Raw genomic sequence first — 27,900 nt, forward strand, 5'->3', positions numbered from 1 at the left:
GAAATGAAAAAAAATTGTCCCTGACCCGACTAAAACTTATCTAGCCACAACCTGGCCCGACCTCAGAACAGCCTTCGTTTCCAATAACGCGATTGCGTGTGTGTGTGTGTGTGTGTGTGTGTGCGTATTCCCAGTTGCATGGTACTACTCACAATTGAAAGAGGAATGGGACTCCCTGGACCGGCTGAAGTCATCCCCGTAGAGAGCAGTCATGCTGGGCTGGCTGGTACGGCGGCCTGGGTAGGGTGGAGGTAGAGAACCAGAGCCCATCCCTGACCCTGCGGCTGCTCCAGCCATCCTCTCCTTGGTCTTCAGGGCCAGGGTCCTCTCCTAGACAAATAGATAGCTAGGTATTTACATACTGTAGGGAATTTATTCATCACCGTGGGGACAATACCAGGATGGTTTCCTGGACACAGATTACGCCTAGACCGGGACGAAAAAGCCAGATCAATGGAGAAGTCCTGGACCAGGCATAATATGTCTGGGAAAACACTCTTCATGTCCAACAGAAGTCCTGGACCAGGCATAATATGTCTGGGAAAACACTCTTCATGTTCAACAGAAGTCCTGGACCAGGCATAATATGTCTGGGAAAACACTCTTCATGTCCAACAGAAGTCCTGGACCAGGCATAATGTGTCTGGGAAAACACTCTTCATGTCCAACAGAAGTCCTGGACCAGGCATAATATGTCTGGGAAAACACTCTTCATGTCCAACAGAAGTCCTGGATCAGGCATAATGTGTCTGGGAAAACACTCTTCATGTCCAACAGAAGTCCTGGACCAGGCATAATGTGTCTGGGAAAACACTCTTCATTTCCAACAGAAGTCCTGGACCAGGCATAATATGTCTGGGAAAACACTCTTCATGTCCAACAGAAGTCCTGGACCAGGCATAATATGTCTGGGAAAACACTCTTCATTTCCAACAGAAGTCCTGGACCAGGCATAATATGTCTGGGAAAACACTCTTCATGTCCAACAGAAGTCCTGGACCAGGCATAATATGTCTGGGAAAACACTCTTCATGTCCAACAGAAGTCCTGGACCAGGCATAATGTGTCTGGGAAAACACTCTTCATGTCCAACAGAAGTCCTGGACCAGGCATAATGTGTCTGGGAAAACACTCTTCATGTCCAACAGAAGTCCTGGATCAGGCATAATATGTCTGGGAAAACACTCTTCATGTCCAACAGAAGTCCTGGACCAGGCATAATATATCTGGGAAAACACTCTTCATGTCCAACAGAAGTCCTGGATCAGGCATAATGTATCTGGGAAAACACTCTTCATGTCCAACAGAAGTCCTGGACCAGGCATAATGTCTGGGAAAACACTCTTCATGTCCAACAGAAGTCCTGGACCAGGCATAATGTGTCTGATGTCAAACAGAAGCAGACACACATACTGTACAAAACCAAACCAACAGAATACAGGTACCATGTCATACCTGTTTCAGCCTCTCCTCATCCCTCATCAGGGCCACCAGCTGCTTGGCCTTCTCCCTAACATTCACCCCCTGGTCCCTGCCATCCCTGTCTGTAAACTGGAAGTCCCGTAGGGTCTAGAGAGGAGGAGGAGGAGGAGAAAGAGGAGGAAGTATACTTTATTATATATTTTTTGCAGATAGTTTTTTGGTTTCAACCCGCTGAGAAAGAACCCATTCAGAAGCCAGCTCAGTGCACTCCCAGACATTTTCTCCCGACAGACTCGGGATTCGAACCGTCAACCTAACCTGTATGGTGTAGACGTTCTCCCTGCACTGCTGCGCCACACGTTCCGAGCCTGTTTTGATCAGGTAGTCGAGTAGAGTCAGGGCCTAGCAACAAAATAATAATCCACTTCACTTATACACAGCACATTTCAAACAGACACCACACAAATCTAACAGTAGATAAAAAGACATTAAGTGTTAAACAATAAAAACAGAATATGATGATAAAAAATTTTACAAAATACATAGGAACAGGATATTTAAAGAATGAAGGAATACTAACAATTGTAAGTTGTAAATATGATAGAGAAAACAGTTAGTTTCCAAAGCCAGAAGAGGTGAATGTTGACCTTGTAGACGTGTCTCCAGTTCTTCCCGCTGTCGTTGAGGCGTTTCCAGATCATACCCATGACCTCAGTGAACGCCACCACGTTGAAGGTCAGGTCAGCGATCTCTGACATCAGAGAGGAGGGGGGGCCCCACGGGTCGTTGGAGGTCGCCTCGCGGACCTTAATATAATAATACGAATACATATTTACTTTGAAGAAATATAATTCAGGCCCGGGATTCAATCCGATCTTATTTTGTCAGCTCTGCGCCATTTAAAGAGTAATTTCTGAATGAGCCGAGACATGCAGCATTCACCGTGAATGAGGTCACCGAAACATTCCCTTTAAAATCACCAACAAAGCACGATCGGTTTGAATCCCAGCCCAAGATAAATTATAAACTTCAATATATAAGAATGATTTATGATGGCTCTTTTCTCAGACCCAAAGAAGCTTTACTAGATATACAGTTGAAGTCGGAAGTTTACATACACTTATGTTGGAGTCATTAAAACTTGTTTTTCAACCACACCACACATTTCTTGTTAACAAACTATAGTTTTGGCAAGTCGGTTAGGACATCTACTTTGTGCATGACACGAGTAATTTTTTGCAACAATTGTTTACAGATTATTTCACTTATAATTCACTGTATCACAATTCCAGTGGGTCAGAAATTTACATACACTAAGTTGACTGTAAACAGCTTGGATAATTCCAGAAAATTATGTCATGGCTTTAGAAGCTTCTGATAGGCTAATTGACATAATTTGAGTCAATTGGAGGTGTACCTGTGGATGTATTTCAAGGACTACCTTCAAACTCAGTGTCTCTTTGCTTGACATCATGGGAAAATCAAAAGATATCAGCCAAGACATCAGAAAAAAGATTGTAGACCTTCACAAGTCTGGTTCATCCTTGGGAGCAATTTCCAAACGCCTGAAGGTACCATGTTCATCTGTACAAACAATAGTACGCAAGTATAAACACCATGGGACCACGCAGCCGTCATACCACTCAGGAAGGAGACGCGTTCTGTCTCCTAGAGATGAATGTACCTTGGTGCGAAAAGTGCAAATCAATTCCAGAACAACAGCAAAGGACCTTGTGAAGATGCTGGAGGAAACAGGTACAAAAGTATCTATATTCACAGTAAAACGAGTCATATATCAACATAACCTGAAAGGCCGCTCAGAAAGGAAGAAGCCACTGCTCCAAAACTGCCATAAAAAAACAGACTACGGTTTACAACTGCACATGGGGACAAAGATCGTACTTTTTGGATTAATGTTCTCTGGTCTGGTGAAACAAAAGTAGAACTGTTTGGCCATAATGACCATCTTGTGTTTGGAGGAAAAGGGGAAAGGGGGAGGCTTGCAAGCCGAAGAACACCATCCCAACCGTGAAGCACGGGGGTGGCAGGATCATGTTGTGGGGGTGCATTGCTGCAGGAGGGACTGGTGCACTTCACAAACTAGATGGCATCATGAGGACGGAAAATTATGTGGATATATTGAAGCAACATCTCAAGACATCAGTCAGGAAGTTAAAGCTTGATGGGTCTTCCAAATGGACAATGACCCCAAGCATACTTCCAAAGTTGTGGCAAAATGGCTTAAGGACAACAAAGTCAAGGTATTGGAGTGGCCATCACAAAGCCCTGACCTCAATCCTAATTTGTGGGCAAAACTGAAAAAGCATGTGCGAGCAAGGAGGCCTGCAAACCTGACTCAGTTACACCAGCTCTGTCAGGAGGAATGGGACAAAATTCACCCAACTTATTGTGGGAAGCTTGTGGAAGGCTACCCGAAATGTTTGACCCAGGTTTAACTATTTAAAGGCAATGCTACCAAATACTAATTGAGTGTATGTAAACTTCTGACCCACTGGGAATGTGATGAAAGAAATAAAACGTGAAATAAATCACTCTCTACTAATATTCTGACATTTCACATTCTTAAAGTAAAGTGGTGATCCTAACTGACCTAAGACAGGGAATTTGTACTAGGATTAAATGTCAGGAATTGTGAAAAACTGAGTTTAAATGTATTTGGCTAAGGTGTATGTAAACTTCCGACTTCAACTGTAGGTAACCATACAAATGTTAAGTAGCATCAACAACAAGCACAACAACAAACCTTGATCTCTGCCTCTGAGTATTGGTTGACCATGTTCTTCACCTGGCGGCGGAGAGATGATGTCTGCATGGTGATTGGTCAGTGTTTCACAGGTGTTAAGAAGTGGGTAATGGAATCATACAGTGGGCCCGCCCACTAGCTTTCTTCTCACAGGTGGAGTTAAGGAGGGGGGAGTCTTTAACTGGGATGGAGGAGGGAGGTAGGAGGGGAGGAGGTCAGTAGAGTTAAGTAGGGGGAGTCTTTAACTGGGATGGAGGAGGGAGGTAGGAGGGGAGGAGCTCAGTAGAGTTAAGGGGGGGGAGTCTTTAACTGGGATGGAGGAGGGAGGTAGGAGGGGAGGTCAGTAGAGTTAAGGAGGGGGAGTCTTTAACTGGGATGGAGGAGGGAGGTAGGAGGGGAGGAGGTCAGTAGAGTTAAGTAGGGGGAGTCTTTAACTGGGATGGAGGAGGGAGGTAGGAGGGGAGGAGCTCAGTAGAGTTAAGGAGGGGAAGTCTTTAACTGGGATGGAGGAGGGAGGTAGGAGGGGAGGAGGTCAGTAGAGTTAAGTAGGGGGAGTCTTTAACTGGGATGGAGGAGGGAGGTAGGAGGGGAGGAGGGAGGTAGAGTTAAGGAGGGGGGAGGCTTTAACTGGGATGGAGGAGGGAGGTAGGAGGGGAGGTCAGTAGAGTTAATATGGGGGAGTCTTTAACTGGGATGGAGGAGGGAGGTAGGAGGTCAGTAGAGTTAAGGAGGGGGAGTCTTTAACTGGGATGGAGGAGGGAGGTAGGAGGGGAGGTCAGTAGAGTTAATATGGGGGAGTCTTTAACTGGGATGGAGGAGGGAGGTAGGAGGGGAGGAGGTCAGTAGAGTTAAGTAGGGGGAGTCTTTAACTGGGATGGAGGAGGGAGGTAGGAGGGGAGGAGGGAGGTAGAGTTAAGGAGGGGGGAGGCTTTAACTGGGATGGAGGAGGGAGGTAGGAGGGGAGGTCAGTAGAGTTAATATGGGGGAGTCTTTAACTGGGATGGAGGAGGGAGGTAGGAGGGGAGGTCAGTAGAGTTAATATGGGGGAGTCTTTAACTGGGATGGAGGAGGGAGGGAGGAGGGGAGGTCAGTAGAGTTAAGGAGGGGGAGTCTTTAACTGGGATGGAGGAGGGAGGTAGGAGGTCAGTAGAGTTAAGGAGGGGGAGTCTTTAACTGGGATGGAGGAGGGAGGTAGGAGGGGAGGAGGTCAGTAGAGTTAAGCAGGGGGAGGAGATGAGATGAGGTCCTCTAGATGAGTTCAGTGACGCCCAGAGTGTGTGTTCCTGGTCAGGAAGAGAACATCACAGTTAGACTGACATACAGATGCACACTGTAATATCAGTGACCAGTAGACCAGGGCTGTGTCCCTAATGCACCCTATTCCCTATATAGTGCACCCCATTAGACCAGGGACCAAATGGCACCCTATTCCCTATATAGTGCACTACTTTAGACCAGAACCCATAGGGTAGTAGTGGTGCTCTAAGTAGTGTACTAGGGAATAGGGTGCCTTTTGGGACAAGAGAGAAAGATAAAGAGACATGGTGGCACCTGACCACAAACAGAGAGAGCTGACTATAGACGATCTACCATCCCTCTACACAGCCCTTTATAGCGCACTACTTTTGACCAGAGCCTATAAGGGGATAGGGTGCATTTTGGGACTTATATTGAGATAATTAAATCCTACACACTGCCATTGTCAGTATCACTTGTTTGTAAAGCTTACAGCCTTCGTCAAAGCTTTTGCTTTCATTTTGAGGGTGTAAAAATAATCACTAACTGATTATTTTTAGTCTATAGTCATTTTCTTCTTTGAAAGTTTTGTCATCGCAACAGACAGGGAGGAGCCCACCCCCTGCTTGTTTTTCTAACAGGATTCCATCATCACCATGGCAGCAGAGCAGAAAAGCGGCTTGGGCACCTAAGGTGAGAGTTACCAAACAACTACGGACAAACCTGTTACACTACTGTAATAGGAAACGGCTGTGAATGTACCTGTTGCACTACTGTATAAGAAAGTTTAGGGCCAACCTGTCTGCACACTCTTACACATACCTGTCCCAGACCTGACGAAGATCCTTATAGGATAGAAGCGTTGTCCACTTATAATCATACATGTTGGAGAAATTCACTGTGCGGGACTACTTTCCTTTTACAAGATTGTTTCATCCCAGCAGCACTCCACGAAAAGTGATGTGACTTTAACTACATACACTCTGGTAAAAAATGATGCACTCTCTTCTGTGTCCTGTCTTTTAGAAGAAACAACGGGTATAGAATAGTACAACAACAGAACAGCCCAGATCTGGACTAGACTACAACAAACGACTTAATGTTACCAGCATGCTGCCAGGGCCCTGAGTCAGCCCAGATCTGGACTACAACAAACGACTTAATGTTACCAGCATGCTGCCAGGGCCCTGAGTCAGCCCAGATCGGGACTACAACAAACGACTTAATGTTACCAGCATGCTGCCAGGGCCCTGAGTCAGCCCAGATCGGGACTACAACAAACGACTTAATGTTACCAGCATGCTGCCAGGGCCCTGAGTCAGCCCAGATCTGGACTACAACAAACGACTTAATGTTACCAGCATGCTGCCAGGGCCCTGAGTCAGCCCAGATCGGGACTACAACAAACGACTTAATGTTACCAGCATGCTGCCAGGGCCCTGAGTCAGCCCAGATCGGGACTACAACAAACGACTTAATGTTACCAGCATCCTGCCAGGGCCCTGAGTCAGCCAAAACACCACCATCACGCCAGTAACTTTCCTCTCATAATTCAGCAGTACCTATTAAACAAAGTGTTTAGAGCAAGCAGACTGAGGATCTATCCTCTAACTCAGTCAGAAGTTGACCTGGTCGTACGTCTCCGTGTCTGAAACTTCTAGAGGCTTTAGGATTGAAGGCTGGTTAATAAGTGAATGGTATACTATATATACAAAAGTATGTGGACACCCCTTCAAATTAGTGGATTCGGCTATAACATCCACACCCGTTGCTGACAGGTGTATAAAATTGAGCACACCGCCATGCAATCTCCATAGACAAACAGCCCGGCCCATACTGAAGAGCTCAGTGACCCTTCAGTTGCCATCTTTCCAACATGCCACCTTTCCAACAAGTCAGTTTGTCAAATTTCTACCTTGCTACAGCTGCCCCGGTCAACTGTAAGTGCTGTTATTGTGAAGTGGAAACGTCTAGGAGCAACAACAGCTCAGCTGCGAAGTGGTAGGCCACACAAGCTGTGTGCTGAAGCACGTAGCGCGTAAAAATGGTCTGTCCTCGGTTGCAACACTCACTACCGAGTTCCAAACTGCCTCTGGAAGCAATGTCAACACAAGAACTGTTCGTCGGGAGCTTCATGAAATGGGTTTCCATGGCCGGGCAGCCACACACAGGCCAAGCGTCTGCTGGAGTGGTGTAAAGCTCGCCGCCATTGGACTCTGGAGTAGTGGAAACACGTTCCCTGGAGTGATGAATCACTCTTCACCATCTGGCAGTCCGACAGACAAATCTGGGTTTGGCTGATGCCAGGAGAGCGCTAGCTGCCCTAATGCATAGTTCCAACAGTAAGAAGGAATAATGGTCTGGGGCTGTTTTTCATGGTTCGGGCCCTTCAGTTCCAGTGAAGGGAAATCTTCTTGCTACAGCATACAATAACATTCTAGACAATTCTGTGCTTCAAACTTTGTGGCAACAGTTTGAGGAAGGCCCTTTCTTGTTTCAGTGTAACAATGCCCCCGTACACAAAGTGAGGTCCATGCAGAAATGGTTTGTTGAGATCAGGATTAATCGCCCAACATCAGTGCCCGACCCCACTAATGCTCGTGGCTGAATGGAAGCAAGTCCCCGCAGAAATGTTCCATCATCTAGTGGAAAGCCTTCCCAGAAGAGTTGAGGCTGTTATAGCAGCAAAGTGGGGAACAACTCCATATTAAGGCCCATGATTTTGGAATGAGATGTTCGACGAACAGGTGTCCACATACTGTTGGTCATGTAGTGTAAATGGTGTGTTTTAGAAGCAGTGCGATTGACTTGTATCGATCCAAATGAAGCCCTCTTGAATGTATCGATCCAGCTGAAGCCCTCTTGAATGTATCGATCGGGCTGAAGCCCTCTTGAATGTATCGATCCAGCTGAAGCCCTCTTGAATGTATCGATCCAGCTGAAGCCCTCTTGAATGTATCAATCCAGCTGAAGCCCTCTTGAATGTATCCATCCAGCTGAAGCCCTCTTGAATGTATCGATCCAGCTGAAGCCCTCTTGAATGTATCGATCCAGCTGAAGCCCTCTTGAATGTATCGATCCAGCTGAAGCCCTCTTGAATGTATCGATCCAGCTGAAGCCCTCTTGAATGTATCGATCCAGCTGAAGCCCTCTTGAATGTATCCATCCAGCTGAAGCCCTCTTGAATGTATCGATTCAGCTGAAGCCCTCTTGAATGTATTGAAAATGTGATTTAATAATCTGGTCCCATTACCAAAGTCCCAGAGAAAAGTAGTGCTTCGTTGCAAAACCTGGTTTTTGACAAGACTGGTATATAGATTATATATATTTACTACTAATAAACCCTAATAAACTCCCTAATAAACCCCCTAATACCCCCCCCCCCCCCAATAAACCCCTTAATAAACCCCTAATAACCTCCTAATAAACCCCCAATAAACCCCTAATAAACCCTGTAATAAACCCCTAATAACATCCTAATAACCCCCCAATAAACCCCCTAATAACCCCCTAATAAACCCCTTAATAAACCCCTAATAACCCCCCAATAAACCCCTAATAAACCCATAATAAACCCATAATAAACCCATAATAACCCCCCAATACACCCCTAATAAACCCCCTAATAATCCCATAATAACCCCCCAATAAACCCCTAATAAACCCCCCAATAAACCCCTCATAACCCCCTAATAAACCCCCAATAAACCCCTAATAAACCCCCTAATAACCCCCCAATAAACCCCTTATAAATCATTTATAAAGTCCACCTTCATGTAAAATGTTACCTAGATAAAACAAGTCTATTCACCAATACATAGATGACAAAATGATCACACAATTAAGACAACAGGAACATTGACATTAACAATTATTCAGTACAATGTAAAGTAACTCATCTTGGAACTCAGAGTCACATTCTCATGTGAACACTGGCCTCCGGCCTGCTAATGTTACGAGTGTTAGGAGAGAGATTACAGGTAACTGACTAGAATAAGATCGTGACTCAGTAGGTGTACCTAGCCTCCATTGCTGTGATATAAGGCCATATGGCTATAACTGCACAGTAACATCAATGTCATAGTCCTGGTTGGAAATAGACTGGTGGCTGATGAAAACAGCCATGGATGCTTCCTGTACGGTCAGATGACCACTACCACTATCTCCAGTGGTCCTTCCACAACCAGACCAGACACAACCCCACTACCACTATCTCCAGTGGTCCTTCCACATCCAGGCCAGACACAACCCCACTACCACTATCTCCAGTGGTCCTTCCACATCCAGGCCAGACACAACCCCACTACCACTATCTCCAGTGGTCCTTCCACATCCAGACCAGACACAACCGCACTACCACTATCTCCAGTGGTCCTTCCACATCCAGGCCAGACACAACCCCACTACCACTATCTCCAGTGGTCCTTCCACATCCAGGCCAGACACAACCCCACTACCACTATCTCCAGTGGTCCTTCCACATCCAGACCAGACACAACCCCACTACCACTATCTCCAGTGGTCCTTCCACATCCAGGCCAGACACAACCCCACTACCACTATCTCCAGTGGTCCTTCCACATCCAGGCCAGACACAACCCCACTACCACTATCTCCAGTGGTCCTTCCACATCCAGGCCAGAAACAACCCCACTACCACTATCTCCAGTGGTCCATCCACATCCAGACCAGACACAACCCCACTACCACTATCTCCAGTGGTCCTTCCACATCCAGGCCAGACACAACCCCACTACCACTATCTCCAGTGGTCCTTCCACATCCAGGCCAGACACAACCCCACTACCACTATCTCCAGTGGTCCTTCCACATCCAGACCAGACACAACCCCACTACCACTATCTCCAGTGGTCCTTCCACATCCAGGCCAGACACAACCCCACTACAACTATCTCCAGTGGTCCTTCCACATCCAGGCCAGACACAACCCCACTACCACTATCTCCAGTGGTCCTTCCACATCCAGGCCAGACACAGCCCCACTACCACTATCTCCAGTGGTCCTTCCACATCCAGACCAGACACAACCCCACTACCACTATCTCCAGTGGTCCTTCCACATCCAGACCAGAAACAACCCCACTACCACTATCTCCAGTGGTCCTTCCACATCCAGGCCAGACACAACCCCACTACCACTATCTCCAGTGGTCCTTCCACATCCAGGCCAGAAACAACCCCACTACCACTATCTCCAGTGGTCCTTCCACATCCAGACCAGACACAACCCCACTACCACTATCTCCAGTGGTCCTTCCACATCCAGACCAGAAACAACCCCACTACCACTATCTCCAGTGGTCCTTCCACATCCAGGCCAGACACAACCCCACTACCACTATCTCCAGTGGTCATTCCACATCCAGACCAGACACAACCCCACTACCACTATCTCCAGTGGTCCTTCCACATCCAGACCAGACACAACCCCACTACCACTATCTCCAGTGGTCCTTCCACATCCAGGCCAGACACAACCCCACTACCACTATCTCCAGTGGTCCTTCCACATCCAGGCCAGACACAACCCCACTACCACTATCTCCAGTGGTCCTTCCACATCCAGGCCAGACACAACCCCACTACCACTATCTCCAGTGGTCCTTCCACATCCAGACCAGACACAACCCCACTACCACTATCTCCAGTGGTCCTTCCACATCCAGACCAGAAACAACCCCACTACCACTATCTCCAGTGGTCCTTCCACATCCAGGCCAGACACAACCCCACTACCACTATCTCCAGTGGTCATTCCACATCCAGACCAGACACAACCCCACTACCACTATCTCCAGTGGTCCTTCCACATCCAGACCAGACACAACCCCACTACCACTATCTCCAGTGGTCCTTCCACATCCAGACCAGATACAACCCCACTACCACTATCTCCAGTGGTCCTTCCACATCCAGACCAGAAACAACCCCACTACCACTATCTCCAGTGGTCCTTCCACATCCAGGCCAGACACAACCCCACTACCACTATCTCCAGTGGTCATTCCACATCCAGACCAGACACAACCCCACTACCACTATCTCCAGTGGTCCTTCCACATCCAGACCAGACACAACCCCACTACCACTATCTCCAGTGGTCCTTCCACATCCAGGCCAGACACAACCCCACTACCACTATCTCCAGTGGTCCTTCCACATCCAGGCCAGACACAACCCCACTACCACTATCTCCAGTGGTCCTTCCACATCCAGGCCAGACACAACCCCACTACCACTATCTCCAGTGGTCCTTCCACATCCAGACCAGAAACAACCCCACTACCACTATCTCCAGTGGTCCTTCCACATCCAGACCAGACACAACCCCACTACCACTATCTCCAGTGGTCCTTCCACATCCAGACCAGAAACAACCCCACTACCACTATCTCCAGTGGTCCTTCCACATCCAGACCAGACACAACCCCACTACCACTATCTCCAGTGGTCCTTCTACATCCAGGCCAGACACAACCCCACTACCACTATCTCCAGTGGTCCTTCCACATCCAGGCCAGACACAACCCCACTACCACTATCTCCAGTGGTCCTTCCACATCCAGACCAGACACAACCCCACTACCACTATCTCCAGTGGTCCTTCCACATCCAGGCCAGACACAACCCCACTACCACTATCTCCAGTGGTCATTCCACATCCAGACCAGACACAACCCCACTACCACTATCTCCAGTGGTCCTTCCACATCCAGACCAGACACAACCCCACTACCACTATCTCCAGTGGTCCTTCCACATCCAGACCAGACACAACCCCACTACCACTATCTCCAGTGGTCCTTCCACATCCAGACCAGAAACAACCCCACTACCACTATCTCCAGTGGTCCTTCCACATCCAGGCCAGACACAACCCCACTACCACTATCTCCAGTGGTCATTCCACATCCAGACCAGACACAACCCCACTACCACTATCTCCAGTGGTCCTTCCACATCCAGACCAGACACAACCCCACTACCACTATCTCCAGTGGTCCTTCCACATCCAGGCCAGACACAACCCCACTACCACTATCTCCAGTGGTCCTTCCACATCCAGGCCAGACACAACCCCACTACCACTATCTCCAGTGGTCCTTCCACATCCAGGCCAGACACAACCCCACTACCACTATCTCCAGTGGTCCTTCCACATCCAGACCAGACACAACCCCACTACCACTATCTCCAGTGGTCCTTCCACATCCAGACCAGAAACAACCCCACTACCACTATCTCCAGTGGTCCTTCCACATCCAGACCAGACACAACCCCACTACCACTATCTCCAGTGGTCCTTCCACATCCAGGCCAGACACAACCCCACTACCACTATCTCCAGTGGTCCTTCCACATCCAGGCCAGACACAACCCCACTACCACTATCTCCAGTGGTCCTTCCACATCCAGACCAGAAACAACCCCACTACCACTATCTCCAGTGGTCCTTCCACATCCAGGCCAGACACAACCCCACTACCACTATCTCCAGTGGTCCTTCCACATCCAGGCCAGACACAACCCCACTACCACTATCTCCAGTGGTCCTTCCACATCCAGACCAGACACAACCCTACTACCACTATCTCCAGTGGTCCTTCCACATCCAGGCCAGGCACAACCCCACTACCACTATCTCCAGTGGTCCTTCCACATCCAGACCAGACACAACCCCACTACCACTATCTCCAATGGTCCTTCCACATCCAGGCCAGACACAACCCCACTACCACTATCTCCAGTGGTCCTTCCACATCCAGACCAGACACAACCCCACTACCACTATCTCCAGTGGTCCTTCCACATCCAGACCAGACACAACCCCACTACCACTATCTCCAGTGGTCCTTCCACATCCAGGCCAGACACAACCCCACTACCACTATCTCCAGTGGTCCTTCCACATCCAGACCAGACACAACCCCACTACCACTATCTCCAGTGGTCCTTCCACATCCAGGCCAGACACAACCCCACTACCACTATCTCCAGTGGTCCTTCCACATCCAGACCAGAAACAACCCTACAACTTTTTTTTTTTTTTTTTACTTTTGACTAGGGGATAGGGGTGGTTTTGGTTTTGACAAGGGCCTATAGGGGATAGGGCTGGTTTTGGTTTTGACAAGGGCCTATAGGGGATAGGGCTGGTTTTGACAAGGGCCTATAGGGGATAGGGCTGGTTTTGACAAGGGCCTATAGGGGATAGGGCTGGTTTTGACAAGGGCCTATAGGGGATAGGGGTGGTTTTGACAAGGGCCTATTGGGGATAGGGGACTTTCTGTACAAGGCCTCAGTCACCAGGCAGGTTAATGTTCAGCTCCTAGCTACGTATGCATTGTATTTGGCTTCATTTCCTCCCTCTACCATCTACCGGCCCTGGGACAACACTGATGTATTCCTGGCATTCCTGTGTTGGAGTCTGTACAGGAAATAGCTATAAAAATGGTCAAGTTAGAGAGCCCTGTGCGCTGCAGGAGAGAGTGGAGTTGGGAATAGATGGAGGGTGTGTGTGTGTGTGTGTGTGTGTGTGTGTGTGTGTGTGTGTGTGTGTGTGTGTGTGTGTGTGTGTGTGTGTGTGTGTGTGTGTGTGTGTGTGTGTGTGTGATCATTACATTGGTCCATAGTGATCAATCCCCTATTTAACAGAAAAATATATATAATATTATCCTGTAGTTTATTAAATGATTCTGCAGCTAGGACCTAGCCTGGTCCCAGATCTGTTTTCTCCTTCTGTAGCCTGGCCCCAGATCTGTTGTCTCCTTCTATAGCCTGGTCCCAGGTCTGTTTTCTCCTTCTATAGCCTGGTCCCAGATCTGTTGTCTCCTTCTTTAGCCTGGTCCACTCAGGCTAGGTCCTAGCTGCACCACTCAGGCTAGGTCCTAGCTGCAGCACTCAGGCTAGGTCCTAACTGCACCACTCAGGCTAGGTCCTAGCTGCACCACTCAGGCTAGGTCCTAACTGCAGCACTCAGGCTAGGTCCTAGCTGCAGCACTCAGGCTAGGTCCTAGCTGCACCACTCAGGCTAGGTCCTAACTGCACCACTCAGGCTAGGTCCTAGCTGCACCACTCAGGCTAGGTCCTAGCTGCACCACTCAGGCTAGGTCCTAGCTGCACCACTCAGGCTAGGTCCTAACTGCAGCACTCATGCTAGGTCCTAGCTGCACCACTCAGGCTAGGTCCTAACTGCAGCACTCAGGCTAGGTCCTAACTGCAGCACTCAGGCTAGGTCCTAGCTGCACCACTCAGGCTAGGTCCTAGCTGCACCACTCAGGCTAGGTCCTAGCTGCAGCACTCAGGCTAGGTCCTAGCTGCACCACTCAGGCTAGGTCCTAGCTGCAGCACTCAGGCTAGGTCCTAGCTGCAGCACTCAGGCTAGGTCCTAGCTGCACCACTCAGGCTAGGTCCTAACTGCAGCACTCAGGCTAGGTCCTAACTGCAGCAATCAGGCTAGGTCCTAGCTGCACCACTCAGGCTAGGTCCTAGCTGCAGCACTCAGGCTAGGTCCTAGCTGCACCACTCAGGCTAGGTCCTAACTGCACCACTCAGGCTAAGTCCTAGCTGCAGCACTCAGGCTAGGTCCTAGCTGCAGCACTCAGGCTAGGTCCTAACTGCACCACTCAGGCTAGGTCCTAACTGCACCACTCAGGCTAGGTCCTAGCTGCACCACTCAGGCTAGGTCCTAGCTGCACCACTCAGGCTAGGTCCTAGCTGCACCACTCAGGCTAGGTCCTAGCTGCACCACTCAGGCTAGGTCCTAGCTGCACCACTCAGGCTAGGTCCTAACTGCACCACTCAGGCTAGGTCCTAACTGCACCACTCAGGCTAGGTCCTAGCTGCACCACTCAGGCTAGGTCCTAGCTGCACCACTCAGGCTAGGTCCTAGCTGCACCACTCAGGCTAGGTCCTAACTGCACCACTCAGGCTAGGTCCTAACTGCACCACTCAGGCTAGGTCCTAGCTGCACCACTCAGGCTAGGTCCTCTGTTTTCTATCTAAATTAGGAATGGGTTCTATTTCCTTTCTCTTTCCTCACTCCATCCATAATGCAGGCTTGAGGATAGAACTACACTACTGTGTACCTTACAGCATATCCACCTTGACATGCGGTACCATCGGTACCATCTCCTTCTCTCATTCAGTCAGTGGGTCAAAAAGAAACAGTGGGCATTGGACAGCTCTCTCACACACACACACACACACACACACACACACACACACACACACACACACACACACACACACACACACACACACACACACACACACACACACACACACACACACACACACACACACACACAAACAGGGCTGGTCTGACAAACCAACACTCCACTCTGACCCTGAAGACAAACTCATCAAAACAACACAAATATAAGAGGACACTTAAAGGGGCAATCCGTAGTTGAAACAATAACAAAGCATAGTCCTCGTCACTGTTTCAGTAAAAACCTGAAGGACGGGGCTGGAGAAATGTAACCAATCTCATATTCATAGACAGAGCTATGGATGCAAGGACTGACCATCCATGATACAATTATAGTTTTAACAATGTTTTGAGGCTACACAGTGTTTGTTTACATTTACTTTGTTTGCAAACACTGGAGTAAAACCAGTTTATATTTAGGGTTCTGATGGGGTACCACAGTTGAACTAAGCTCGTGAGGAATTTATAAGTTATATTCTTCAATAATCAATGGGTACATATTATTCCTTTATTAGTCTGATGTAGAAACTGCAGATTTCCCCTTTAATATCTGTCGTCTCTAAGAGGACATAATGATTCCCTTATACAACTGAGAGACCATGACCTAGCCCTTGATTAAACATAACTCCAACCCTGCATGAGCACAAGTACAAGTTATAAATTATGTATGACTGAGCGTGAAGACGTGTTATAGGCCTATTCTTGATGTAGGCTCAAAGGCCTGCAAGTGTAGACGGCACTGGTGGGTAGGGACCTGTAAATCCCTGGGTTGGACACAGGTAGACCTACGTGAGACTGTGTAATGCAGGTGGAATCATGGTTTCATTTGAATGTTTAAAACCTTAGAAAGAGGCCCACAAATAATTTCTGACAATAGTCCATCTCTGGATTGATTTCAGAATTGTCTACGTCGTAAAGAATCTTCAGAGACCTTGCTGAAGTTTGTTACATTGTAACGAATGAGTAGGCTATCGGCCTCATGCCTACAATAGCCTTCATTACTTAACATCAAAGGTGTGTCCGATTTAAGCAATCCGGGATAGTTTTTTCTTGTTCACGTTCTGCTATCCTTACTGGTGACAAGTGTCTGCCCAACCTAGCACCTGGGTCTACCGTTTTAACAAGCTTGTAGCTATATCCTAGATTAATTGCCCTGTCCAAGGTATCAGTTTCGCCCTCCGAGTTTAGGTATAAACTGGGGCAATGAACCCACATCATGCAGCACATTGCGTCAGATAGGACAGAGCAGGGCCCGGTTTCCCAAAACAGTAGTGCAGAACAGAGCAGCGAGCCCAACCAGGCAGGCACAGAGCACAACAGTGACTCAGCTATCGGTGCTAACAGTTAAATACTAAACCGACCAAACGAACCGCTCAAACAAACCGAAAATCACGTCTACCAAACCACTGGGCAGTTTCCCGAACCCCCTTTCCTTCTTACCTCTTGCATCGCGCGTCATTGGCGTCCCAACTTCGGGAACCTTTCAAAAGAAATACCTCCTCTCCTCAACATGTTTCCGAGCTCCTGTTTCGAATGAAACAGAAATCGTTGAAAAGGGTACTAAAAGCCACAAAAGAAAAAGGATCTCCAGAGCAGTTCAAGGTTTTTGTCCGGAAGAAATGTTCCGAATATTATTGTTTTCGGTGCAGGTGTCTTTGAAATTATATCTGGTGTCCGGTAGAAAAGTTTATTGTGTGTGCATAAGACTGAACACACAAACACATGAGCGCGGTCCTCGCAGATGGCAAAGAACCCCCCTGAGCACACACAGTAAAATGGAACGACAGAGGGAGAGAGAGGTAGAATAGGGAGGGGTGCGTTGTGCCTGCGGAGTCAGGGTTTAACCCGTTGTATCCCGGGTGGTAAGCAACTTCATTCTCTCTCTCTCTCGCAATCCAATGTATTTTTCAATTTAAGGGGCTTTATTGGCATGGGAAACATATGTTTACATTGCCAAAGCAAGTAAAATAGATAAACAAAAGTGAAATAAACAATAATACATGTACAGTATACATTACACTCACAAAAGTTCCAAAAGAATGAAGACATCTCTCTCTCCTTCTCTCTCTATTCTCTCCAGTCAGAGGCCAAATGACCTGTCACAGACCAGTGTAGTGGGGACACTTTCACATACAGGGTGTCAGACACAGCTCTTGGTCTGTTTGGGGAGTACTTTAACAAATGGTCCTTCATTTCTCATCATACAGATATATACTGGTGTGGTACTGCACTATTGGCGGGTGAGATTTATATGGAGAGTCAGTATCTATGACAGATTATAGAGAGTTAGATGGAGAGTCAGTATCTATGACAGATTATAGAGAGATATATGGAGAGTCAGTATCTATGACAGATTATAGAGAGTTAGATGGAGAGTCAGTATCTATGACAGATTATAGAGAGAGATGGAAAGTCAGTATCTATGACAGATTATAGAGAGTTAGATGGAGAGTCAGTATCTATGACAGATTATAGAGAGATAGATGGAGAGTCAGTATCTATGACAGATTATAGAGAGATGGAGAGTCAGTATCTATGACAGATTATAGAGAGATAGATGGAGAGTCAGTATCTATAACAGATTATAGAGAGTTAGATGGAGAGTCAGTATCTATGACAGATTATAGAGAGTTAGATGGAGAGTCAGTATCTATGACAGATTATAGAGAGATATATGGAGAGTCAGTATCTATGACAGATTATAGAGAGTTAGATGGAGAGTCAGTATCTATGACAGATTATAGAGAGAGATGGAGAGTCAGTATCTATGACAGATTATAGAGAGTTAGATGGAGAGTCAGTATCTATGACAGATTATAGAGAGATAGATGGAGAGTCAGTATCTATGACAGATTATAGAGAGATGGAGAGTCAGTATCTATGACAGATTATAGAGAGATAGATGGAGAGTCAGTATCTATGACAGATTATAGAGAGTTAGATGGAGAGTCAGTATCTATGACAGATTATAGAGAGTTAGATGGAGAGTCAGTATCTATGACAGATTATAGAGAGATATATGGAGAGTCAGTATCTATGACAGATTATAGAGAGTTAGATGGAGAGTCAGTATCTATGACAGATTATAGAGAGTTAGATGGAGAGTCAGTATCTATGACAGATTATAGAGAGAGATGGAGAGTCAGTATCTATGACATATTATAGAGAGTTAGATGGAGAGTCAGTATCTATGACAGATTATAGAGAGATAGATGGAGAGTCAGTATCTATGACAGATTATAGAGAGATAGATGGAGAGTCAGTATCTATGACAGATTATAGAGAGATAGATGGAGAGTCAGTATCTATGACAGATTATAGAGAGTTAGATGGAGAGTCAGTATCTATGACAGATTATAGAGAGATATATGGAGAGTCAGTGTCTATGACAGATTATAGAGAGATATATGGAGAGTCAGTATCTATGACAGATTATAGAGAGTTAGATGGAGAGTCAGTATCTATGACAGATTATAGAGAGAGATGGAGAGTCAGTATCTATGACAGATTATAGAGAGTTAGATGGAGAGTCAGTATCTATGACAGATTATAGAGAGATATATGGAGAGTCAGTATCTATGACAGATTATAGAGAGATATATGGAGAGTCAGTATCTATGACAGATTATAGAGAGTTAGATGGAGAGTCAGTATCTATGACAGATTATAGAGAGTTAGATGGAGAGTCAGTATCTATGACAGATTATAGAGAGATAGATGGAGAGTCAGTATCTATGACAGATTATAGAGAGATAGATGGAGAGTCAGTATCTATGACAGATTATAGAGAGATAGATGGAGAGTCAGTATCTATGACAGATTATAGAGAGTTAGATGGAGAGTCAGTATCTATGACAGATTATAGAGAGATATATGGAGAGTCAGTATCTATGACAGATTATAGAGAGATATATGGAGAGTCAGTATCTATGACAGATTATAGAGAGTTAGATGGAGAGTCAGTATCTATGACAGATTATAGAGAGAGATGGAGAGTCAGTATCTATGACAGATTATAGAGAGTTAGATGGAGAGTCAGTATCTATGACAGATTATAGAGAGATAGATGGAGAGTCAGTATCTATGACAGATTATAGAGAGATAGATGGAGAGTCAGTATCTATGACAGATTATAGAGAGATATATGGAGAGTCAGTATCTATGACAGATTATAGAGAGATATATGGAGAGTCAAATCAAATCTATTTATATAGCCCTTCTTACATCAGCTGATATCTCAAAGTGCTGTACAGAAACCCAGCCTAAAACCCCAAACAGCAAGCAATGCAGGTGTAGAAGCACGGTGGCTAGGAAAAACTCCCTAGAAAGGACAAAACCTAGGAAGAAACCTAGAGAGGAACCAGGCTATGAAGGGTGGCCAGTCCTCTTCTGGCTGTGCCGGGTGGAGATTATAACAGAACATGGCCAAGATGTTCAAATGTTCATAAATGACCAGCATGGTCAAATAATAATAATCACAGTAGTTGTCGAGGGTGCAGCAAGTCAGCACCTCAGGAGTAAATGTCAGTTGGCTTTTCATAGCCGATCATTAAGAGTATCTCTACCGCTCCTGCGGTCTCTAGAGAGTTGAAAACAGCAGGTCTGGGACATGTAGCACGTCCGGTGAACAGGTCAGGGTTCCATAGCCGCAAGCAGAACAGTTGAAACTGGAGCAGCAGCACGGCCAGGTGGACTGGGGACAGCAAGGAGTCATCATGCCAGGTAGTCCTGAGGCATGGTCCTAGGGCTCAGGTCCTCCGAGAGAGAGAAAGAAAGAGAGAAAGAGAGAATTAGAGAGAGCATACTTGAATTCACACAGGACACCGGATAAGACAGGAGAAGTACTCCAGATATAACAAACTGACCCTAGCCCCCGACACATAAACTACTGCAGCATAAATACTGGAGGCTGAGACAGGAGGGGTCAGGAGACACTGTGGCCCCATCCGATGATACCCCCAGACAGGGCCAAACAGGAAGGATATAACCCCACCCACTTTGCCAAAGCACAGCCCCCACACCACTAGAGGGATATCTTCAACCACCAATTTACCATCCTGATACAAGGCCGAGTATAGCCCACAAAGATCTCCGCCACGGCACAACCCAAGGGGGGGCGCCAACCCAGACAGGAAGATCACGTCAGTGACTCAACCCACTCAAGTGACGCACCCCTCCTAGGGACAGCATGAAAGAGCACCACTAAGCCAGTGACTCAGCCCCTGTAATAGGGTTAGAGGCAGAGAATCCCAGTGGAGAGAGGGGAACCGGCCAGGCAGAGACAGCAAGGGCGGTCAGTATCTATGACAGATTATAGAGAGATAGATGGAGAGTAAGGATCTATGACAGATTATAGAGAGATAGATGGAGAGAAAACCTAATTGACATAGGCCATATATACAGTGCATTCGTAATGTAATCAGACCCCTTGACTTTTTCCACATTTTGTTACGTTACAGCCTTGAAAAAAATGTTTTTTTCCCCCACTCATCAATCCTCACACAATACCCCATAATGACAAAGCAAAAACCGTTTTTTAGAAATGTGTATAAATGTATAAAGAATAAAACAGAAATATCACATTTACTTAACTATTCAGACCCTTTACTCAGTACATTGTTGAAGCACCTTTGCCAGCGATTACAGCCTTGAGTCTTCCTGGGTATGATGCTACAAGCTTGGCACACCTGTATTTGGGGAGTTTCTCCCATTCTTCTCTGCAGGTTGGATGGGGAGCGTCGCTGCACAGCTACTTTCAGGTCTTCCCAGAGATGTTGATCGGGTTCAAGTCCGGGCTCTGGCTGGGCCACTCAAGGACATGCAGAGACTTGTCCCGAAGCCACTCCTGTGTTGTCTTGGCTGTGCGCTTAGGGTCATTGTCCTGTTGGAAGTTGAACCTTCTCCCCAGTCTGAGGTCCTGAGCGCTCTGGAGCAGGTTTTCATCAAGGATCTCTCTGTACTTTGCTCCGTTCATCTTTGCCCAATCCTGACTAGTCTCCCAGTCAGGTTAGGTCCCTTTTAGCAAACTCCAAGCGGGCTGTCATGTGCCTTTCACTGAGGAGTGGCTTCCATCTGGCCACTCTAACATAAAGGCCTGATTGATGGAGTGCTGCAGAGATGGTTGTCCTTCTGGAAGGTTCTCCCATCTCCACAGAGGAACTTTGGCCGAGGGGCCAGCTTGGTGGTTCCAAACTTCTTCCATTTAAGAATGATGGAGGCCACTGTGTTCTTGAGGACCTTCAACGCTGCAGACATTTTTGGTACCCTTCCCCAGACCCGTACCTCGACACAATCCTGTCTCGGAGCTCTACGCACAATTCCTTCGACCTCATGGCTTGGTTGATGTTCTGACATGCACTGTCAACAGTGGGACATATAGACAGGTGTGTGCCTTTCCAAATCATGTCCAATCAATTGCATTTGCCACAGGTGGACTCCAATCAAGTTGTAGAAACATCTCAAGGATGACCAATGGAAACAGGATGCACCTGAGCTCAATTTCAAGTCTCATAGCAAAGGGTCTAAATACTTATGTAAATTGGGTATTTCTGTTTTTTAATATGTGCAACATTTTTCGAAAAACCTGTTTTTGCTTTGTCATTATGGGGTATTGTGATGTCATTATGGGGTATTGTGATGTCATTATGGGGTATTGTGTGTACATTGATGAGGAAAAAAATGCATTTAATCAATTTTAGAATAAGGCTGACAGATTAGAATAACGTAACAAAATGTGGAAAACGTCAAGGGGTCTGAATACTTTCCGAATACACTGTATGTAGTTATGTGATGCTGCAGCTGGTGATGATGATGATGATGATGATGACAAGGATGACTATAGGAATGAAGATGAAGGTGGTGATGATGATGATGATGATTATAGGAATGACGATGAAGGTGGTGATGACAATGATGATGATGATGATGACTATAGGAATGAAGATGAAGGTGGTGATGATGATGATGACTATAGGAATGACGATGAAGGTGGAGATGATGATGATGATGATTATAGGAATGACGATGAAGGTGGTGATGATGATGATGATGACTATAGGAATGACGATGAAGGTGGTGATGATGATGATGATGACTATAGGAATGACGATGAAGGTGATGATGATGATGATGACTATAGGAATGACGATGAAGGTGGTGATGATGATGATGATGATGATTATAGGAATGACGATGAAGGTGGAGATGATGATGATGACTATAGGAATGGAGATGAAGGTGGAGATGATGATGATGATGATTATAGGAATGACGATGAAGGTGGTGATGATGATGATGATGATTATAGGAATGACGATGAAGGTGGTGATGATGATGATGATGACTATAGGAATGAAGATGAAGGTGGTGATGATGATGATGATTATAGGAATGACGATGAAGGTGGTGATGATGATGATGATGATTATAGGAATGACGATGAAGGTGGTGATGATGATGATGACTATAGGAATGAAGATGAAGGTAGTAATGATGATGATGATGATGATTATAGGAATGACGATGGTGAGGATGATGATGATAATTATAGGAATGACGATGAAGGTGGTGATGATGATGATGATGACTATAGGAATGACGATGAAGGTGGTGATGATGATGATGATGATGATTATAGGAATGACGATGAAGGTGGTGATGATGATGATGATGATGATGACAATAGGAATGAAGATGAAGGTGTTGATGATGATGATGATGATTATAGGAATGTCACTGAAAGTGATGATGATGATGATGATTATAGGAATGAAGATGAAGGTGGAGATGATGATGAGGATGATGATTATAGGAATGACGATGAAGGTGGTGATGATGATGATGATGACTATAGGAATGACGATGAAGGTGGAGATGATGATGATGACTATAGGAATGAAGATGGAGGTGGTGATGATGATGATGATGATGATTATAGGAATGATGATGAATGTGGTGATGATGATGATGATGATTATAGGAATGACGATGAAGGTGGTGATGATGATGATGAGGCTGATGATGACTATAGGAATGACGATGAAGGTGGGATGATGATGATGATGACTATAGGAATGACGATGAAGGTGGTGATGATGATGATGATTATAGGAATGAAGATGAAGGTGGAGATGATGATGAGGATGATGATTATAGGAATGACGATGAAGGTGGTGATGATGATGATGATGACTATAGGAATGACGATGAAGGTGGAGATGATGATGATGACTATAGGAATGAAGATGGAGGTGGTGATGATGATGATGATGATGATTATAGGAATGATGATGAATGTGGTGATGATGATGATGATGATTATAGGAATGACGATGAAGGTGGTGATGATGATGATGAGGCTGATGATGACTATAGGAATGACGATGAAGGTGGGATGATGATGATGATGACTATAGGAATGACGATGAAGGTGGTGATGATGATGATGATGATGATGATGATGATGACTATAGGAATGACGATGAAGGTGGTGATGATGATGATTATAGGAATGATGATGAAGGTGGTGATGACAATGATGATGATGATGACTATAGGAATGACGATGAAGGTGGTGATGATGATGATGATAATGATGATGATGATGATAGGAATGATGATGAAGGTGGTGATGATGATGATTATAGGAATGACGATGAAGGTGGTGATGATGATGATGACTCACAGCACTTACAGTAATGACATTCTCTCAGGGTCATATTAAGACAAAGTGGAGATCCTAAGGGATTCCACTAAGCACTCTATTTCCTATTCACACACACACACACACACACACACACACACACACACACACACACACACACACACACACACACACACACACACACACACACACACACACACACACACACACAGACACACAGACACGCCTGTTTTCTCATTTCACCACATACAGTGAACGGTCCGGGAGAAACCAGAAAAGCTACTTCTCATAACTTTGAGGTGTTTGAGGATAGGTGATGACAGAACACACACACACACACACACACACACACACACACACACACACACACACACACACACACACACACACACACACACACACACACACACACACACACACATAGTAATAATAGAGCAGAGATTAACCTGTAATCAACTGTAATCAAAGTGGAAGAGCATTCCTATACAATACAGGTTGACAGAGGACATCTGCTGATCATGTGACTGACTCCATTGTTTGAGAGGAATCAGGATATTCAGGAAATACCTGCTCCCTCCGCCTTGAAGTGACAAAGATTCCACTTGGAGATTGTGTACCAAATGGCACCCTATTCCCTATATAGTGCACTACTTTAGTCCAGAGCTCAATGGCACCCTATTCCCTATATAGTGCATTACTTTAGATCAGAGCCTTATAAGAATAGGGTGCTCTTTGAGGACACAATATCCCCTGCCTCATTTGTTCTCTCTAGGCCTCCATCGATCTCTGTCAGGCCGCCGCCACTAGCCTGTCTTCATTCCTCCTGGAAACAGACTCCTGACTTTATTCCTTTCTGACAACAGACTCCTGTCTTTATTCCTCCTGAAAACAGACACCTGTCTTTATTCCTCCTGAAAACAGACTCCTGTCTTTATTCCTCCTGAAAACAGACTCCTGTCTTTATTCCTCCTGAAAACAGACACCTGTCTTTATTCCTCCTGAAAACAGACTCCTGTCTTTATTCCTCCTGAAAACAGACTCCTGTCTTTATTCCTCCTGAAAACAGATTCCTGTCTTTATTCCTCCTGAAAACAGACGCCTGTCTTTATTCCTCCTGAAAACAGACTCCTGTCTTTATTCCTCCTGAAAACAGACTCCTGTCTTTATTCCTCCTGAAAACAGACTCCTGTCTTTATTCCTCCTGAAAACAGACTCCTGTCTTTATTCCTCCTGAAAACAGATTCCTGTCTTTATTCCTCCTGAAAACAGACTCCTGTCTTTATTCCTTCTGAAAACAGACTTCTGTCTTTATTCCTTTCTGACAACAGACTTCTGTCCTTATTCCTCCTGAAAACAGACTCCTGTCTTTATTCCTCCTGACAACAGACTTCTGTCCTTATTCCTCCTGAAAACAGACTCCTGTCTTTATTCCTTTCTGACAACAGACTTCTGTCCTTATTCCTCCTGAAAACAGACTCCTGTCTTTATTCCTCCTGAAAACAGACGCCTGTCTTTATTCCTCCTGAAAACAGATTCCTGTCTTTATTCCTCCTGAAAACAGACTCCTGTCTTTAATCCTCCTGAAAACAGACTCCTGTCTTTATTCCTCCTGAAAACAGACTCCTGTCTTTATTCCTCCTGAAAACAGACTCCTGTCTTTATTCTTCCTGAAAACAGACCCCTGTCTTTATTCCTCCTGAAAACAGACTCCTGTCTTTATTCCTCCTGAAAACAGATTCCTGTCTTTATTCCTCCTGAAAACAGACTCCTGTCTTTATTCCTTCTGAAAACAGACTCCTGTCTTTATTCCTCCTGAAAACAGACTCCTGTCTTTATTCCTCCTGAAAACAGACTCCTGTCTTTATTCCTCCTGAAAACAGACTCCTGTCTTTATTCCTCCTGAAAACAGACACCTGTCTTTATTCCTCCTGAAAACAGACTCCTGTCTTTATTCCTCCTGAAAACAGACTCCTGTCTTTATTCCTCCTGAAAACAGATTCCTGTCTTTATTCCTCCTGAAAACAGACGCCTGTCTTTATTCCTCCTGAAAACAGACTCCTGTCTTTATTCCTCCTGAAAACAGACTCCTGTCTTTATTCCTCCTGAAAACAGACTCCTGTCTTTATTCCTCCTGAAAACAGACTCCTGTCTTTATTCCTCCTGAAAACAGATTCCTGTCTTTATTCCTCCTGAAAACAGACTCCTGTCTTTATTCCTTCTGAAAACAGACTCCTGTCTTTATTCCTCCTGAAAACAGACTTCTGTCTTTATTCCTTTCTGACAACAGACTTCTGTCCTTATTCCTCCTGAAAACAGACTCCTGTCTTTATTCCTCCTGACAACAGACTTCTGTCCTTATTCCTCCTGAAAACAGACTCCTGTCTTTATTCCTTTCTGACAACAGACTTCTGTCCTTATTCCTCCTGAAAACAGACTCCTGTCTTTATTCCTCCTGAAAACAGACGCCTGTCTTTATTCCTCCTGAAAACAGATTCCTGTCTTTATTCCTCCTGAAAACAGACTCCTGTCTTTAATCCTCCTGAAAACAGACTCCTGTCTTTATTCCTCCTGAAAACAGACTCCTGTCTTTATTCCTCCTGAAAACAGACTCCTGTCTTTATTCTTCCTGAAAACAGACCCCTGTCTTTATTCCTCCTGAAAACAGACTCCTGTCTTTATTCCTCCTGAAAACAGATTCCTGTCTTTATTCCTCCTGAAAACAGACTCCTGTCTTTATTCCTTCTGAAAACAGACTCCTGTCTTTATTCCTCCTGAAAACAGACTCCTGTCTTTATTCCTCCTGAAAACAGACTCCTGTCTTTATTCCTCCTGAAAACAGACTCCTGTCTTTATTCCTCCTGAAAACAGACTCCTGTCTTTATTCCTCCTGAAAACAGATTCCTGTCTTTATTCCTTCTGAAAACAGACTTCTGTCTTTATTCCTTTCTGACAACAGACTTCTGTCTTTATTCCTTTCTGACAACAGACTTCTGTCCTTATTCCTCCTGAAAACAGACTCCTGTCTTTATTCCTCCTGACAACAGACTTCTGTCTTTATTCCTTTCTGACAACAGACTTCTGTCCTTATTCCTCCTGAAAACAGACTCCTGTCTTTATTCCTCCTGAAAACAGAATCCGGTCTTTATTTCTTTCTGACAACAGACTTATGTCTTTATTCCTCCTGAAAACAGACTCCTGCGCAGTCCTTGTGCCCAAACCAAGAGAGACCTGCTGATGTCACTGCAGAGAAAGAGAGGCACGCTGATGTCACTGCTTAGGGGGCCGGGAGATGGAGGACAGCAGCAGCAGAGGAGGTGAGGTTGGGAGAACAAGAGGAGGACAGCAGCAGAGGAGGTGGGGCGGGAGAGGACAAGAGGAGGACAGCAGCAGAGGAGGTGGGGCGGGGCAGTGGGGACAAGAGGACAGCAGCAGAGGAGGGGGGGCGGGGCAGTGGGGACAAGAGGAGGACAGCAGCAGAGGAGGTGGGACTGGAGAGGACAAGAGGAGGACAGCAGCAGAGGAGGAGGGGCGGGAGAGGACAAGAGGAGGACAGCAGCAGAGGAGGTGGGGCGGGGCGGGTGAGGA

At 45.9% G+C, this 27,900-nt stretch overlaps 1 protein-coding gene across 1 annotated transcript in view; it reads right to left on the minus strand.

Annotated features, from left to right (window-relative positions):
• Positions 1-17,414, minus strand: part of LOC120036155 (epsin-3-like) — a 35,065-nt gene extending 17,651 nt beyond the window's left edge. Inside the window, exons 1-6 of the mRNA XM_038982627.1 lie at positions 17,094-17,414; positions 4,187-5,469; positions 2,070-2,228; positions 1,741-1,824; positions 1,456-1,569; positions 153-330 (exon numbers count right to left, since the gene is read on the minus strand). Of these exons, the coding sequence (XP_038838555.1) occupies positions 153-330; positions 1,456-1,569; positions 1,741-1,824; positions 2,070-2,228; positions 4,187-4,255 (604 nt within the window). The 5' untranslated portion in view covers positions 4,256-5,469; positions 17,094-17,414. The remainder of the gene's footprint in view (positions 1-152; positions 331-1,455; positions 1,570-1,740; positions 1,825-2,069; positions 2,229-4,186; positions 5,470-17,093) is intronic.
• Positions 17,415-27,900: the final 10,486 nt, after the last annotated feature.

This window comes from Salvelinus namaycush, unplaced genomic scaffold (assembly GCF_016432855.1).
Source record: "Salvelinus namaycush isolate Seneca unplaced genomic scaffold, SaNama_1.0 Scaffold1220, whole genome shotgun sequence".
Classification (NCBI taxonomy): domain Eukaryota; kingdom Metazoa; phylum Chordata; class Actinopteri; order Salmoniformes; family Salmonidae; genus Salvelinus; species Salvelinus namaycush.